Genomic DNA, 12,174 nt, shown 5'->3' on the forward strand with positions numbered 1-12,174 from the left:
CAAATATCTCTTTCACATTGTGCAGCTGTAGATGAAATGGATCAATAAACAATAAATCAAACACAATGTTTACAAAACACAAAAAACAAATCGTGAGAACCCTATAAGATTTCAGTGATACACTGAAAGCAAATACCATATGTGTGTTAACATCTGACACTTTTGGTGGATAACTCGCCTCTACCGACATGTGTGTAAAGTTTCTGTCAGCTGTACTTGAAGGAGAAGTGAACATCCAGCTGGCCGTCAGCAGCAGGTTCTCGTGCTGTTGTTTCAGTGAGCAATTTGGTCGTCACAGAGCAGCCTGTTTCGCCCAATCTAATCATATGTAGGAGAAAACACTATCATTGCTAGGTTCCACAAGGAGCTGAAATTCAAGTGTTTGGATACATTATAATTAGAGGTTACGAAGTATTAACAATGCAGCACTTACAGTATTACATATTTTAAGCACACAATCGTGATGACAATAATAAAAACAGTCACGATTTGACGAGAGTAGATACAGTCGAATTCCATTAGTTTTATGAGTACATCGGTGTAGTTTGAGAGCACTCTGTGTGTTCAAATTACAAATTACAAATTGTCATGCACGAGGGCATTACATTCATTTCAGATATATGAAACACCGATACAAGTCAGCATCTATACATTTATTTATTATGTTCGAGAGCACTTCGCATCATTATTTTCTACCATCCAGATTAGGTAGAAAAAAACTATGAACTACCTATATTCATACTTTATTCAGTCTTACCATTTCTTGTAATAGAACCTGTTACGTCGCCATATATGATTTTACCACATCTCTCTCTTCCAACATGTCGAAAAACAAATACCATCTGCGTGTTGACGTCGGCCATATTACGTATACGTGTATTTCTCTATTGGAGCAGGTCGCCAGTGGTCGAAGTCAGTCGCACAGACTTTTATAAAGCTTTGTTGCCTGTACTGGAGGAAGACCATATCCCGTAGACTGTCAATCACAAAAGAGGGTTTCATAAGCAGTTTGATGCAGAGCTGTTTCAGCTGTAATGCATCCAAGCTGTGTATGACTACAGCCTTTGTACACCACCGTATTTTTGTTTTCCTGCTATGACTGCAAGATCTGAGTCAGGTACTCAACCGACATTAACACGTTTCGATCCATTGGCTCTCACAGAAATCTGTACATCGCGGAGTGTAAACTATATTGCCCCCACAACGTACAGGATGGTAGAAATAAAAGACAGATTCGATGTTCCTTATTCACAAAAATGTGGAAGATGTTGTGGCATTGTGGGGTGTTACCAAAGCGCTGTGCAAAGGTGATGACCTTTATACAATTAATCTTACAAGGGTCACTCCAAAAGAAATGCACACTATTTTTGTAAAAATACAGTTTTCATTCTGCATGTGTGAAAGTTTTACAGTGTGTAGACACATCCTTCCCGCTTGTTTTCAAACTAAGTTCAACCTGTTCCCGTGAGTGGCGCCGTCACAGCATGTCTTCAAGATGGCTGCTACACTTAACGTTCGTCAGAAGCAACGTGCTGTCATAGAATTCCTATGCTGTGAAAACGAGAAAGTGGGAAACATACACAAGAAGTTGAAAAAGGTCTACAGAGACGCTGCTGTCGATCGCAGAACAGTTAGTCGGTGGGTAAGGAGGTTACGTGATGAAAGCGGGCACGGCAATATTGAGGATTGTCCTGGCAGCGGCAGGCCTCGTGCTGCACACACTCCAGACAATGTGCAGGGAGGTAACGAATTGGTGACTGCTGACAGACGCATCGCAGTGAACGAATTGTCACGCTACGTTGGGATAGGGGAAGGAAGTTTTAGCAGAATACTAAAAGTGTTGGCGTTAAAAAAGGTCTGTGCCAGGTGGGTTCCCAAGATGTTGACTGTGGATCACAAAGAAACAAGAAAAACGGCATGCAGCGGACGTTTGATACAGTACGAGAATGGTGGAGATGAATTTCTTGGAAGAATTGTGGCAGGTGATGAAACATGGCTCCATCATTTTTCACCAGAGACGAAGAGGCAATCAGTGGAGCGGCATCATGAAAATTCACCCAAGAAAAAAAAATTCGAAACCACACCTTCTGCTGGAAAAGTTATGGCTACCGTGTTTTTCGATTATGAAGGACTCTTACTTGTGGACATCGTGCCAAGTCGAACCACCATAAATTCTGATGCATATGTGACGGCACTGAAGAAACTATGAGTTGGACTGAGTCGTGTTCGACCACATCGGCAAAAGCAGGATGTTTTGCTGTTGCACAGCAATGCACGGCCACATGTCAGTCAAGAAACCATGGAAGCGATCACAAAACTCAGATGGACTACATTGAAACACCCACCTCACAGTCCTGATCTGGCTTCATGTGACTCTCATCTCTTTGGGAAACTGAAAGGCTCTCTTCGTGGCACAAGGTTTGGAGATGATCCCCTTGTGCACGTTGCCAAACAGTGGCTCCAACAGGTTGGTCCAGAATTTTACCATGCGGGTATACAGGCGCGGGTTCCAAGATAGCGTGAGGCAGTTGAGAGGGATGAAAATTATGTGGAGAAATGAAAATATTGTACCTAAAGGATATATCTACACACTGTAAAACTTTCGAACATGTAGAATAAAAGATGAATTTTTAAAAAAATAGTGTGAATTTCTTTTGGAGTGACTCTCGTATTTTCCACAGTGATGGGGTAGCAGAGTCTCAGTTTCCTGTTTCAAAGAGACCGAGAACATTGTTTCCTCTTATTGCGGCCATGTACACGATTACTGTTACCGTGTTGACCATCTCCAGATAGTGCTGTTCGCAACATGCACAGGGTAGTAGAAATAAAAGGAGGTACTGTTATTTTATTGGTGGAAAGAAATGTGACAGGCATCACACCGTATGCAAACAACACGAGTCCACTGCACTGAGCAACATTTCCGAACAGCTGTCTGAAGTTGATGACCTCTACATTTAATCTCATCTTCCACAGTGACAAGTAGCAGATGTCCATATTAAACAAGTGGTGTCAGTCAATCACTATGTGGCAATCAACAGCATACCAGTGGATGGAAGGGATGGAAACGACACTGTCGATATGGGACAATGTACTATAATAATCATTGCAGTTGGTAGCACAATCAATTTCAGCAATATTACCAAGTGTTCCATACTTTCAACCCCATTCAGTGACACGGTAGAACGCTTTCTAGCTTCTAAATCATCGCTAAATCTCTCCTCCACTACTATGGAAGTACAATATACTAGACTGAAAATGCAGCTAGATGACTGTGCAGTACATCCAGTCGACCATGTACACCACAGTATACCAGACAGCGTCCTATAGCAATCAAATGGTTCAAATGGCTCTGAGCACTATGGGACTTGACTTCTGAGGTCATCAGTCCGCTAGAACTTAGAACTACTTAAACCTAACTAACCTAAGGACAGCACACACATCTGTGCCCGAGGCAGGATTCGAACCTGCGACCGCAGCGGTTGCGCGGTTCCAGACTGTAGCGCCTAGAACTGCTCGGCCACCCTGGCCGGCGGCTTATAGCAATCCAAAGAGGTTATCTACATATTTCTAGTGCATCGATCGTAGTTCAGAATTTACTATTGCGACTGGCCATCTTTCCCTGTGTGGATGGGCGCCACAGAGTGTTGTCGCGTTTGTAGCATACAGTCGGAGATTGACAGATCCCTTCCACTTTGTCCTTCTCGAATCCTTCCTGCGACAGTAATCTTAGCCGCGGTACCCATCCAAAAGCACAAGGTCTCGCAGATGCGTATGTGTCGAGGAGGGTCGAACCTCTTATCGGTGCACAGTAGACATGAAAATGTCGCGTTGCTAACAGACCGTTCATACATGATGGAGGTCTAGACATATGAAGTTTGAAACATTTCACGTAAATAAACCGTGCAATTGATCCTGAAGCATTATTCCACTGTCCAGAGCCAGTACCAGGAAGATACTGACATGAGACAAGTGATTATAGAGCATAAACGCACACTCCGATTATTGCACAGTTCTGCACCTAAAAATGCTATACTGTTAAAGGCATACAGTTTCCAAAGTATTAGCCGTGTGGAATGCAACGCTCTTAATACTTTAATGGAGGATATACCTGTTTGTCCAACATCGCACATACAACCATTCCACAAGTATGTTACCCCATTCTCTATGGTGACAAATTTTAAAATGATAAAACTACTTCCTTCTACACTATTCTGGTGTCCTAGGACGGCTTCGTCAGTGTGTTTCCACAATTGGAGCTGCTTATAAACCAACTAGGACAAAGTCTGGAGACTGTTGTTCTGTCTCTTAGGCAGTTGATGGACTTTATGCGCCTCTTTAAGTTGGAAATGTGCGTTCGTTCCGTCAGACTCGTGACGGCGGTCAGGGCTGTCAGCAGTGGTGTCGGCTTTGGTGGATGTGGCCAGGCCTCACTACCAAACAGAGCGATCAACAACGAACTTGAATATTTTTGATAGCTCATACATTGAGGTACCACACGCACCCTGCACACGAAGCAGCAGCAAATTCTTATGAGCGAGTAAGCACGACGGCAAGAAAACGAAGGAGACGCGCTGTGCCCAGTGGCGCCACCACGGCCCTGGTAGCATTCCTCTTGCGCACACAACTCATGAGATAATGTTAGCTGGTTTTGCTCATGTGTAGGATAATATAGGAACTTGCTAAACACACTGATTCATCTCCTTAATAATTATGGAATAACACTGCTTGTGAGAACCAATCCTAATTCACTAATCAAAAGTATCCGGACACCCCCAAAAACATACGTTTTTCACATAGGGTGCATTGCGCTGCCACTGTCAATTACTCCATATCAGCGACCTCAGTAGTCATTAGACATCGCGAGAGAGCAGAATGGGGCGCTCGGCGGATGGACTTTGGACATGGTCAGGTGATTGGGTGTCACTTGTGTCATACATGTGTACATGAGATAGTGAAGGGGAAACGTGAAGGGACACGTACAGCGCAAAAGCGTACAGGCCGACCTCGTCTGTTGACTGACAGAGACTGCCAACAGTTGAAGAGGCTCGTAATGTGTAATAGGCACACATCTGTCCAGACCATCAGACAGGAACTCCAAGCTGCATCAGGATCCACTGCAAGTACTATGACAGTTAGGTGGGAGGTGAGAAAAAATGGATTTCATGGACGAGCGGCTGCTCGTAAGCCACACATAACGCCACTAAATGCCAAACGAAGCCTCGCTTGGTGTAAGGAGCGTAAAAATTGGACGATTGAACAGTGGAAAAACGTTGTGTGGAGTGACGAATCTCGGTACACAACGTGGCGATCCGATGGCAGTGTGTGGGTATGGCGAATGCCCGGTTAATGTCATCTGCCAGCGTGTGTAATGCCAACAGTAAAATTCGGAGGCGGTGGTGTTACGGTGTGGTTGTGTTTTTCACGGAGGGGGCTTGCACCACTTGTTGTTTTCCGTGGCACCATCACACCACAGGCCTACATTGATGTTTTAAGCACCTTCTTGCTTCCCACTGCTGAAGAGCAATTCGAGTATGGCGACTACATCTTTCAACACGATCGAGCACCTGTTCATAACTACAAGCCTGTGGCGGAGTGGTTACACGACAATAACATCCATGTAATGGACTGGCCAGCACAGAGTCCTGACCTGAATCCTATAGAATACCTTTGGAATGTTTTCGAACGCCGACTTCGTGCCAGGCCTCACCGACCGACATCGATACCTTTCATCAGTGCAGCACTCAGTGAAGAATGGGCTGCCATTCCCAAAGAAACCTTCCAGCATCTGATTGAACGTCTGCCTGCGAGAGGGGAAGCTGTCATCGAGGCTAAGGGTGGGCCAACACCATATTGAATTCCAGCATTACCGATGCAGGGCGCCACGAACTTGTAAGTCATTTCCAGTTAGGTGTCCGGATACTTTTGATCACATAGTGTGTATTCGACAGCATGTGTGAGAACGTTGTCCTTGATTGGGAGACATATGTTTTGCCATCTTTAATATAGTGCTTCAGTGCAATACTTCTATTGCCTTTGTTGAAGTATGTGTTACGAAAACCTTAGTAGTTTACTGGTGGAGGGAGGAAATGAGAGTAAATGCAGACATAGCATAATTTTTAAGCTTTTCTCTGTCTTGAGCTTCTGGGTACCCTCCCGTTCCCCCCAACTTACCTCAATTCCTCGCATTTCATGGCACTTTTTCTCAGCTTTTATGCACTCTCAGTCAGTTTACGTAATCTTGCTAGGTTTTCGCTATTTTACATATTTCGTCGTATTTCCCTCAATTTTACGTATTTCTCATCAATTTCTCGAGTTTTACCGATATTATGTCTTTTTCATATTTTTTCTATAATTCTCCGTATTTATATGGTCATATTGCTGACATACCAATAAGTTGTATGATTTTATACGAGGGTACTTGCGTGTCTTATATGCCATCCTACTAAAAAGTTCCTAACAAATCCTCTCTCCCCAATGATCTAAATGCACACATTTTGGACAGCACCATCATGAAAAGGATAACAACAGTCGCTTCGTACCTAAAGTGGTGCCGGCCGGAGTGGCCGAGCGGTTCTAGGCGCTTCAGCCTGGAACCGTGTGACCGGTACGGTCGCCGGTTCCATTCTTGCCTCGGCCATGGATGTGTGTGCTGTCCTTAGGTTAGTTAGGTTCAAGTAGTTCTAAGTTCTAGGGGAGTGATGATCTCAGAAGTTAAGTCCCACAGTGCTCAGAGCCATTTGAACCATTTGAACCTAAAGTGGTGCAGATGACGGATACATTAGAAAGTCAAAGTCTGTAAACAATGTCTGTGTGCTACTACTATACATCACAGAGTCTGTCTGCAGACTGAAGTAGTGATGCAGTTGGTTAAAACTCCAAGTCTGGAAATAGTGTTGTCTGTTCATTTGACTTGCACTGTGTAGTGTGGGTACCTGCAGCAGTCGGCTGACATGTGTGCAGAGTTGATTTCTGTTGCTGCTCGGATATTTTCCCCATAAGTATATGCTCTCACTGCTTACCAGGTGAGCTTCGCTACTTCTGTTTATACCTTTCAACTCTGATACATGCCCACAACCCTGTGAGGACATCTACAAACTGCAAATTTAGGGTATTTTTTTGCCCTAATAATAAGTTATTTGTTAAGTGACAGTGTGTCGACTGCACTTAGCATCCTGGACAGTAAATGTTTCCCTTCCCTCTACAGTCAGACCGCGTCTCCCCACCTGCCTAATTTATAGACGAACAGTTAGCGTGTTATGGATTCGAACCACAACCTTCCGCCACTGACAGCTCTACACACAGACACACACACACACACAGACTCTCCATGTACATCACCAATCGGGAACTCCCGATTTCAGCCACTTGTACGATATCTTCGACAGTGCAACAGCCCTGCTAATAGCGAAAAACTCAACGAAAAACGGCTCTCTAGGGGGTTTAAGCACATTTGAATTCCTCCTGCTAAAGAGTATAACATCTTTGATGCAAGTTATATTACTGATATTTCGTAACAAGATTGTCTAGATTCTCCAGTAATAACAACGAAACGAAGCACCCTAATGTGCCTATCGCACTTCCTTTTACACACTGAAAGATTCACGATGATGACACGTGATCGTTTCAGTTCGGCTATTTTGCGTGCCAGACGTCTGTTGGATGGAGGGAGACAGCCTTTCATGTCTATTATTTTTAAGTACGAGATAAAACAGCACGTTAATCGGAGGATATAGTATAGCTCTGTACTAGAACGCACCCAGTCACTTCACAACCAGCCCTATTTCTCGGGATGCACTGTATTTGCTATATTTTCTGTATGTCTATGTCTGTATGTCTGCGGCTCCCGTAAAACTGAGTCTGTCCTATCACTGGTGGATCCACCCTCGAACTCTATACCAGACGTAATGCATTGTGGATCCTCCTCTAGACAGCGTTCCGTGTATAGTGTAGGGTGGATGCACTTTGGAACCCTGTGCTGGACATACGTATTGTGGGTTCACGTCTAGAGGCCATTCCGCGTATAACATGGGATGGATCCACATTCGAACACTAACTCATATCTAACCTGCATCAAAACGAATTAAATACACTGTGTGATCAAAAGCATCCGGGCACCTGGCTGAAACTGACTTACAAGTTCGTGGCGCCCGCCGTTGATAACGCTGGAATTCAGTACGATGTTGGCACACCCTTAGTCTTGATGACAGCTCATTCTTCACGGAGTGCTGCACTGAGGAGAGGTATCGATGTCGGTCGGTGAGGCGTGGCACGAATTCGGCGTTCCAAAATATCCCAAACGAGTTCTGTAGGATTCAGGTCAGGACTCTGTGCAGGCCAGTCCATTGCAGGGGTGTTACTGTCGTGTAACCACTTCTCCACAGGCCATGCATTATGAACAGGTGCTCGATCGTGTTGAAAGGTGCAATTGCCGTCCCTGTGCTGCGATAGTGCTTCGCAAAGCAAGAAGGGGTGCAAGCCCCCTCCATGAGAAACACAACCGCACCATAACACCACCGCCTCAGAATTTTACTGTTGGCACTACACACGCTGGCAGATGACGTTCACGGGGAATTCGCCATACCCACGCCCTGCATCGGATCGCCACATTGTGTACCCTGATTCGTCATTCTACATGGCGTTTTACCACTGTTCAATAGTCCAATGTTTACGCTCCTTACACCTAGCGAGGTGTCGTTTGGCATTTACCATCGTGTTGTGTGGCTTCCGAGCAGATGCTCGACCATCAAATCCAAGTTTTCTGACCTCCCGCCTAACTGTCACAGTACTTGCAGTGGATCCTGATGCAGTTTGGAATTCCCGTGTGAAGGTCTGGATAGGTGTCTGCCTATTACACATCACGACCCTCTTCAACTGTCGGCGGTCTCTGTCGGTCAACAGACGAGGTCGGCCTGTACGCTTTTGTGCTGTACGTGTCCCCTCACGTTTCCACTTCACTATCACAGCGGACCTCAGGACGCGTAGGAGTGTGGAAATGTCGCCTGACCCAAGCGACACCCAGTCACCTGACCACGTTCGAAGTCCGTGACTTCAGCCGAGCGCCCCATTCTGATCTCTCACGATGTCTGATGACTACTGAGGTCGCTGATTCTGAGTACCTGACAATAGGTGGCAGCACATTGCACCTAATATGAAAAACGTATGTTTTGGGGGGGTGTCTGCCTAGTTTTCATCACATAGTATAGCTTTTCTGGACTCGATAGCAGTACACATGTAAATAGATTTTCTGAGAAGCATATACTTCATTTTCTTCTCTCGTTTCACAGCACTTGTTCCAGTATGAAGTGAGAAAATGAACATTTTAGGATTTTGAAGCATTATATGATACCAAATTCTAATTGTTGTCCCAATTGGCAACGTCATAAAACCCAACCCCCTTTTTTCTTTCATCCATAAACAACACTTACAAATTCCTATGTACGGATTTGAAGGCATCGAGTTTTTCTTGTGAATGAACCTTGTGTCACCTTACTCGGTATGGTATGGGGAAGTGTAAGGATGGAGAGTAAACCGCCCATCCCTTCCCCCCCCCCCCCCCCCCCCTCCTCCCGCCTACTGCAGCAAACATTAAAATTGGGGCTTAGATTTTAAAGATGTGGCTGGCAAGCATTAGTTTCCTGGGTCAGTGTACCTTCTCACAAGCAGGGACGGTAGAAACATTTTTAGGTTTCCAGAAGGCTTCTGAGATGGTTCCTCACAGGAGACTGCCGGCCGCTGTGGCCGAGCGTTTCTAGGCGCTTCAGTCCTGAACCGTAGTGCTGCTGTTGCGGTCGCAGTTTCGAATCGTGCCTCGGGCACGGATGTGTGTGATGTCCTTAGGTTAGTTAGGTTTAAGTAGTTCTAAGTTCTAGGGGACTGATGATCTTAGATGTTGAGTCCCATAGGCGCTTAGAGCCATTTGAACTATTTTTCACAGGAGACTTCTAATCAAATTGCTTGCGTGTGAAATAGCTCATCAGCCGTGCAACTGAATTCGTGATTTACTCTCAGAAGTGTTACAGTAGACAGTAAGCGATGGAAAATAGAGTAGAGCAAAAGTAAGATCCGGCGTTCCCCAAGGCAGTGTTACATCCCATAAGCCGTTCGTGATCTATATAAATAATTTAAGACACAATCTGAGCAGCCCTATGTTTGCAGAAGGTGCTATCATTTACTGTCTAGTGAAGTCCTCAGAAGATCAAAACCAGTAGCACAATAATTTAGATAAGACATTTGTATGGTGTGAAAAGTGCCAATTGACTATAAATAATGAAAAATTTGAGGTTACCATCTTTGGGAAATCTATCCCTGCTCCTCTAATCAGATTGCCTGAGGAGAAGCCATATTTGTGATACACCAAATCAAGGGATTGGTAGTCGGACGGTGTACGTCCAGTGGGCGTTATTGTTCAAAAATGTCTCGACATTATGAAGGGTTCAGCAGTGCGCGCCAGCTTTCGTGCTGATTGGCTGAGGTAGCTGAAGCAATAATTTCAGATTGTGGTATTCTCATCGAATAAAATCACTAGCCAGTTAAGCGAAATTTAAATAAACACAAATTTGAATTAAATGAATAATGATAAATGGTAATAAAAGGTTATAGTCCGCTTACAACAGATGTGTAGTGCCATCTACACAAATTTACGTAGAATAAAGTGATAATTTATTCAACATAATCACAAGAAATAATATTTAAAATCTGCATGTCTCCACGACGGTGTGTAATGTCCAATTCGAATGTTTTCCCATTTAGTAATGAGCAGTGAACGGGCAAAGGATGGCTTTGTAGCAACACCATTTCGTACGAGTTACCAGAGAGCACTTACATTCGAAACGTGCGGTCTGAGGAAGCAGGCGATTTGTTTCTCTTGTATCTCGACTCGATTAGAGGAATTATCACATACAGTATGGTAAACAGGCAGATATTCCTTTCATTAGCTTTTCCATCTAGTATTAAGCAGTGCACAGGTAAAGATGGTAGAGTGCTGATATCATCAATGAGTCACAGGTTTCCCCCACCCCTCCCTTCTCTGCCAAGGGCCGATTGTCGTATGCATAAAATGGAGCCAATTCGAATGTCGGCGAGAAATTCAAAAAACAGTCGATTTGCGCTAGTGTCTCCCTCGGGAGGAGGGCTGTTGTTGTCGCAAGCCTATGAAGTCCTGTGCCACAAGGAAGTGAGGGAGCGGATGCTGCTGTGGGTGGCTGGGATCCTCTTTCTGTAACACAAATGCACACGTGGATTAGTATGGTTCTCTGTTTACATGAACTTGAAACACTTACTTAACTTGAATAGGGCCCATATTTGTAGTACAAGCTCATCAGCAATAGTCCTGCAGCAATCACTGATCTGACCACTACGTTCTATCGTAGCCTGTGGCGAATTAAATACGCTATAGGAGAAAACTGACAGATGCCAAACTGGATGTCTGCGTGAGTGAGTGAGCGCCGTGCGGTCAGCGGCGGCGGCCTACGTACTTGCTGTCGAGAGGTCGTTGGCGGCGTGTCGCTTGTCGGTGTGTCTCTGGCCTCTCTCGTGATAGGCACGCTAGATCCAATGGCTACTAATCGATCTTCACACTTCACCTTTTCTGAGCAGTATGTTGGCAACAGCTTATGCCAGCACAATATAAATTGGGATAAGTTAGAAATGATGCATTGTGATGCTTGCTGACTAGGAATACTAGGACAGGCTTTTGATGACACTATCTGAGGAGTGGAGTATGAGCTGTAGAGATGGGAAAAGTCGTTCATCCTTGGGAACTAGGTCACTGGTGATCATTCTTTTTTGGGAACCGTTCATTTTCATTCGCTCACTGTTCATTCTGCTTGGTATATGGTTCTTATGAGAAATTGAAAATTAGTAGCATAGGTGACTGAAAATGGAAGGCTCCCTCCTGGAGTACAGAGTTTGTATTCATAAGAGAATTCTCAAACACTTTTCGTGATTATGCAAAACATCTCGTTTAGCCGACTGCAACGTTATGTGACTGATCGCAGCGAAACAATATAAGGTGGAGCTCAAAAAACCGGCCCCGAGTATATACTTCTTGCCAACAACGCACGATTTGTTGACCACTATGAGCAGAATAGATAAACATGTAATAATTAGGCAGTAAAGAAATGACAAAGAAGCTAATGCATACAACAACTTCGAAACAATAGATGATGATTGGTG

The 12,174-nt window shown here is 44.5% G+C and overlaps 1 protein-coding gene across 1 annotated transcript in view; it reads right to left on the reverse strand.

The window, feature by feature from the left end:
- Positions 1-270: 270 nt before the first annotated feature.
- The window catches only part of LOC126295497 (zinc finger protein ZFP2-like), a 242,273-nt gene continuing 230,369 nt past the window's right edge, over positions 271-12,174 (reverse strand). Inside the window, exon 11 of the mRNA XM_049988076.1 lies at positions 271-318. Within this exon, the coding sequence (XP_049844033.1) occupies positions 293-318 (26 nt within the window). The 3' untranslated portion in view covers positions 271-292. The remainder of the gene's footprint in view (positions 319-12,174) is intronic.

The sequence above is a fragment of the Schistocerca gregaria genome, chromosome 11 (assembly GCF_023897955.1).
Source record: "Schistocerca gregaria isolate iqSchGreg1 chromosome 11, iqSchGreg1.2, whole genome shotgun sequence".
Lineage (NCBI taxonomy): Eukaryota > Metazoa > Arthropoda > Insecta > Orthoptera > Acrididae > Schistocerca > Schistocerca gregaria.